The 6,842-nt window shown below is 37.2% G+C and overlaps 1 protein-coding gene across 1 annotated transcript; it reads left to right on the top strand.

Moving 5' to 3' along the window:
* The first annotated feature begins 1,567 nt into the window (after positions 1-1,567).
* Positions 1,568-6,288, top strand: prlh (prolactin releasing hormone). Its single transcript, XM_002938310.4, has 3 exons — positions 1,568-1,819; positions 3,509-3,661; positions 5,665-6,288. The coding sequence occupies exons 2-3, from the start codon at positions 3,517-3,519 to the stop codon at positions 5,844-5,846; spliced, it is 327 nt and encodes a 108-aa protein (XP_002938356.1). The 5' UTR covers positions 1,568-1,819; positions 3,509-3,516; the 3' UTR covers positions 5,847-6,288.
* Positions 6,289-6,842: the final 554 nt, after the last annotated feature.

The raw sequence follows: 6,842 nt of genomic DNA on the forward strand, positions 1-6,842 counted from the left end.
TTTTCTACCTGCCATTAATTTGAGGGCATCACTATCACCATAGAACTTAAGCAATTTTTGTTTTTGTTTCTTAAGTTCATAGAGAGTAGACGAACCAATACCAAATTTGTCACACAGGGACTTTGCTGAGGCACCACTGTCTAGCTGCTTTAATACAGCTACTTTGCCTTTTATACTAAGGGAGACACGCTTCCGCTTCCTGTTTACCATTTCTAGAGAACTTTTTGACATATTGTATTGGGAAGGAGAAGGAAAATTCTGGAAAACTTTGTTTAGTATAGAGAGTAGTGGATGTCAAATTTAACATGTAGATGTCAGAGACAGATGTTAGTTTCTTAAATAAGTCCTGCAGCATCAAGTTTTGATTGGCAACTGTTGGTCTGTATAGTAAGGCAGAAACTCGTGTTGGTTTACTGTGCAACTGATGTACAGACATGTATAAAAAAAATCTATTAACTCCTTCAGCTACATTTCATTTACAGCTTCCCTTACTTCAACCAATTTCTCCAGCACATGTAACATAAGAATAATTAACAGTCATGGATGGTACTACTGTCATTTCTGCACCAATATAAATAGGTATGTTTAATAACAGAGAAAAATATTTGTCAGGCTGAGGAGTTGGGATCAATGTGAGGCAACAATTAAACATGGTAAGTGGGGGTGTTTTCAGTTTTCAGTGCATAACCAGGGTCATTTACACCTACATGCCTTCATCCCTGCAAGCCCTTAGCTTGATTAAAAAGGTACCGGTTTTCAGCTATGTTGTGTAAGGGCCGTAACAGACGGGAAGATCAATCTGCCTTGTCACAGGCAACTAATCTCCCCGAAATGTCATCCCACCGGCTAGACTGCAAATCGCTGGTGGGATGGCATACGCGCCCAACCGAAGTTGCCTTGAGAGGAAACTTCAGCGATTTTGGCGCCGCATATGCCTCCCAGTGGAATGGCATTTCGGGGAGATTAGTAGCCCGCGACAAGGGAGATTTGTATGATTTAACTCTTGAGCTATTTCGTGGAGTATTGTAAAGGCTGTAGTTCAGCCTCATATGTTACTCCAGGTTGAGCACACCACCATGGGTACCAGTGCAGATACTTGTTTTTACATAAAATGCTATATTTGTAAGTGTTTCTAATGAAAACACTGGAATAGTCATCCCTAGTAAACATAGTACTTCTTATTCATCAAAGGGACACAGTGCAAAAAGCTGATTTGTAACTGCCTAAGGCCGTACAGGATTTCTTGCATTTGATGCTCCAAAGCACTATGCATTCCTGCCCCACAGTGTATATAGGTGCATAAACTTCAATGCGTGGTGTCAGAATGGGTGTATTACTAGGATTACCACTGTGCGTGCTTTTAACACATGACCCCTAGTATATCTTGTAATAGCAGTCAATGGTGCTCATTATGAAATGGCAAGGGATTTGCCTAATCAATGACTTAAAAGATGATGTTGACGCAGGATCCACCTCCAAGACTCCTACTGGTTCTTTATAAGTGGGTCTGGTTATTAGTAAGTTAAAGACCCACTTGGTTATTAATGCTGCAGAGCTGTCAGTTCTACCTGACAAAGTGTACAGAGACGTGCTCTGGAGGCAGCTCTATTTTTTGTCATTGATAAGTGTATTTTTCCCCTATCTCTAATTATATTTAGGATATTTTGTGGATACACTTACGCATCTCCTGACGTCCCTTTCATTCACTCATCAGCCAGATCAATTAACTATATAAGAATTATTCCTCCTAAACACAAGATATAGTGGAATACATTGGTTCTTGTTGCAGCCTACTGAAAAGAAAAATCAAAGGCAAAAGGTGAGTTTGGTAGCAATAACAATTTTCTATTAACTGTTTAATTTGAAAATGGTCATTTTGTTTCATTATCATGCTTATATTTTTCTGTAAAAAAACATAATTTCTTAGCACAGCTTTTTGTTCATTTTTGACCAACATGTTATGCATTTGTTAAGATAGTGTGTCTTAACATACTTAAAAGCTGGATTACTACATTTGTTTTTAACTATGATCATTTATACAGCACAGTAGAATCACATGCAATTCAATATACTGTAATACACATGCATAGTTTTATTTTATAACTTATTTTTAAAAAGTTATATTAAAAACTGTGCATAAGAAATAAACTGTTTAAAAAATTAGCTGATTTTATGAAATATAATTCATTTGTGATTACATCCAATAAGTAGCCTTTGCATTGACTGTTACTTGACAGAAACTGTGACTCTGTGCACACAAAAAGTCCAAGTATAATCAATAAAGGAACACAGAAAGCAGTAAAGAGGACTCTTTACACTCCAAATTACACTAAGCCTTTATCTATTACTTCCATTTAAAATGGGATAAGAGGAGCTTTTTCTTTATAGGTGTATATGAGATGGCTTTCCAGTTCATTAAGAACTAATGAGATGAAAATTCAACTGCTACTGCACCTTTTAAACTATATTTAATGGTAACATGTGGCTATTATCTGCTACCGATTCTCTTGAAGATCTTATTGATTTGATGTTTTAGCTGCTCAGACATATTTTTTCCATTTAAAAATCAGAAAAATAATAAAAGTCTTTTAATGGCACATTATACATTTCTTTTTTAATGAGAATGTGACGCTAACACATATACTAGAAAAAATATTTCATTTTTTATTACATATTTTTTTAAAAGACAATTTTTTATGAGCTTGATGTTGTCAATTTTGTGAATCTAAATGAAGGGGCAAAGTGTTAAACTCATTTCACTGGCACTCATAGCTACATATTGCTTGCTGGCTGGCCCAGAATAGGATCAGAGAGTTAAATTAACTCGATTTCTTGGGTTTAATCAGTTTATATGGTTTAATATAGTACATGGCAGTCTCTTTTATATAACAAGTATGTTCATATAAACGTCCACCATCTAAATTAACCTCTATTAATCCAACAAAGAACATCTATCCAGAATATCCTGAAAAATAATTTCAGCTACACAACACTTGGAAAATTTGTCCCAAGAAAATAATTCTTTACTAAGTTTCCAGAAATGTCTGTTGTTAAACATAATTCTGTACGGCATACCCTACATTTTTGCTTCTTTTTAAAATGTATAAAAAAGTTCCGAATTACGGGAAGGTCATCTCCCATAGACTCCGTTATAAGCAAATAATCCTAATTTTTAAACACGATTTCCAATTTCTCTGTAATTATAAACCAGTAGCATTTGATCCCAACTATGATAAAATTCTAATTGGAGGCAAACAATCCTTTTAGGGTTAATTAATGTTTAAATTACTTTTTAGTAGACTTAAGGTATGGATCTCCAAATTACAGAAGGATCCCTTATCTAGAAAACCCAAGGTCCCAAGCATTCTGCATAACTCTTGCAAAACCTATAGTACTTTACAGATACAAATGTGAATATTTTAATATATTATTTACTATTAATTTAATTATTATTAATTTATTTAAATTATATGTTAGTATTTAGAACTCTTAATATATTTGTTTCTAGGAACCAATATGTTGAATTTTGATCCATGGCCAAGTTCCCCTCAATGCTTGTCGAAACCTAAGCTCTGCACTGCCTATATACTGCTCCTACTTGTGTCATTCACCGTCATATCTGCCCAAAGCAGGTCTTTTAATCATCAGATTGACAACAGAAGTAAGTATTTATTTTCGGATATACTTTGATTACTTACTTACTTAATTACTATTTAATGAAATGTTGTTCATTATTTGTTATGTGCACAGCATAAAAAGGCAATATCTTCCCTGGATAGTTCCCATGATGCAGATGGAACCCCTCAAATACTGTGTCCTGTTTGCCTTTATTTCTAATATTAGGAACACAGTGCCTAATAGCAACAATTACCCAATTATATTTAACTCCACTGCATTGGTTATTTTCAGCAGGCCATTTTATGTGTACATGAACTTTTAGATGTCCTTTAAAATATCTGAGAAGGTTGACATCTTCCATGTGTGGACAGGACAGGCTGTCACAGACAACACAATATTGATACCTACCAACCCTTGCATTTTAGTAATTTAACAGTGTTAACAATGCTTGTACAGATGGCGAACTGGCTATGCCAAATTATTTCTTTGGTTCCCAGGCAGTTACATTTTCTAAGCTGGATTCCTAGGGATCCATTTGAGTAAATGGCTCTTTTTGGATAACCCCTTAAAAATAGTTCAAGTTACCTTCAACCATATGAACCATACTAGCCTATAGGAATACATTTGAGAATATCTACCTGAAATATCTTGAGGTCATTTGGAGATATTTGTATTTTAAAACTGAAGGGTAGCACTTTAGATATCCAGTACAACACTTCCCAATAGGCATTTAACAAAAATGATTTGAGGGATATATAGTAGTTATATACTAGAGCAGTGCTGTCCAACTTCTGTTGTACCGAGGGCCGGAATTTTTCCGACCTACGTGGTGGAGGGCCGATAATGGAAGCCAGTTTTGACCAATCCCCTTTTTGAAACCGCACCCACTTGAAACCACACCCATGCTATCACATGACCATACCCATATTAATGGTTGTAGTACAGCAAAAACCTGCCATACTCTGCCTGCCCTACCCTGCCTGTGTGTGCCATACTCTGCCTTCCCTACCCTGCCTGTGTGTGCCATACTCTGCCTTCCCTACCCTGCCTGTGTGCCATACTTGGCTGGTTTGTGCCATACTTGGCCTGTGTGTGCCATACTCTGCCTGCCCTACCCTGCCTGCATGTGCCATACTTTCATTGTGTTTGCCATTCTTGGCTGGTTTGTGCCATACTTGGCCTGTGTGTGCCATACTCTGATTTCCCTACCCTGCCTGTGTGTGCCATACTCTGCTTGCCCTATGATGCCTGTGTGTATGGCACACACAGGCAGCCTACAGTGACACAATGCTGGCACTGCTGCACAATAACTATATATTAAAAAACTTTTTAATTGCAGTACCACCTCAGTATATGTTCTTTTTGTAGTGTGCAGGGATTATTTGTGGGTTTCTACTGCTCCTGAGGTGTGAACAGGGGAACAATGGGGGTGATTACAGCCTGAGCCTGAGGTGTGAACACTGCAGGGGGTGAACAATGCAGAGATTAAAAGGTGTGAACAACACAGGGAATTACATATTTAAACAATACAGCCTGATTACAGCCTGAATCTGAGGTGAGAACCATGCAGGGGGGGCAGTTAATCTCAGTACTGATACCATTTAAAGCTTACACAAGAGTAAGCCATCAAAGCAGCCAGACAGGTGGGGGGCCACACAGAGGGGGGTCGCGGGCCGCCAGTTGGACAGCACTGTACTAGAGAGTCAGCACATGGGTGGGAGTTGGCCATTCTCTGGCACACCCCCTTCCTTTCTTGTCATTTATGACGCACAAGGAAGAGAGTCCCCCTTTAGGTTTGTTAGAGAAACTGAGGTTGGGTTTTTGAACGTTGGACTCATAAATCTTTGGAAGATTAGCATATGCCTAGATTTGTAATGAGATTCAAAGTCTGTTAAATCCAAACTTAAGTTTGTCTGAATTGCAAAACTTAATATTTTGGGCATCCTTTACGGTAACAAGACTGGAAACTTAATATTTTGTCCAGAGTTACAAAGAGATATATTTGGCTTGCAGTCTGAAAGATATTTTTAATTGTTGTGTCTACAGGTCCTGAGATTGATCCCTACTGGTATGTGGGTCGAGGAGTTCGACCAATAGGTCGGTTTGGAAAACGCCAGCTAAAATTTAAGAAGACATTTCAGCCTCGATTAAGATTTCTCTTAGAGCAGACCCTGGAGATCATGAAGAAACATGGAGTACTTAATATAGAGAAAATACATTCTTGGTGACTTGTTTACCTTTACTGTTAAAGGGACAAATATATATTTATAAAGTGTTAATATATATTTTAAAGTGAGACTTCCTGTATTGCTGACAGCCCAGTATTTTTGTTTGCTTTAAACTGCACACCTAACATGGACGTTTGCTTCTGATCTGATCTTTTAAGTATTGTTTATTTTAGGACATTTTCTCATTCATGTTCTAAAGCACATACACACACATTGCAGCACTTGTCTTGTCTAAGAAATGTAAGGTATGCTGACTGATTCATTGAGAGGTGCAATAAAGAAATTAGCTACTGTATTGAAACACTAAAATATATCTTTGGTTCTGGGTTTGCACCCAAAACGGGGTTCCAGTACTGTTAAGGTTGGGTCTCCATGATTCTTCTTCTTAAATTAGAACTAAAGCTTAACTAAAGAACTAGGGTAGAAATGCTGCGTTTTGAGGTTTTGTACCAGCCCAAGGCAACATAGCCCTTTAGCAAGGAAGTTCTGTGCCTCCAAAGATGCCCCATCTCTCTTTCTGCTGATTCCCTGCACATGCTCTGTGCTGCTGTCAGTTACTGAGCTTAGGGACCCACTCAAAATATACTATATATATAGAATATAAATATCACAATATAAGGCTGATTAGTAAACAACTTGGATTATTAGTATATGGCAGCTTTGGAGCTTGGATAATTAACCTGGATAATTACTACAGTAGAGATGCTGAACCTTTAGGCTGGTGCAATAACTTCAATGTGTAAAATATGGCATTTCTACCCAGATTCATTTTTAGGGTTTAATTCTCATTTAATGTAAACTTTCTAGAATTGAAAATAGTAATTTAAGGTGCATAGCAGATTGTAGGCGCCTAACAGAAATGATAAGCCATCCTAGTTGTATTCAAGTACTTTTTTCACTTTCTTTTTTCTGTATTTGTTTTCTATTCACTGTTAAAATAAGCTGTCAAATATATTCTTTCTCTCCCTGCCCTTGTTAGCAGCTTAATGGTTCATT

The sequence above is a fragment of the Xenopus tropicalis genome, chromosome 6 (assembly GCF_000004195.4).
Source record: "Xenopus tropicalis strain Nigerian chromosome 6, UCB_Xtro_10.0, whole genome shotgun sequence".
Classification (NCBI taxonomy): domain Eukaryota; kingdom Metazoa; phylum Chordata; class Amphibia; order Anura; family Pipidae; genus Xenopus; species Xenopus tropicalis.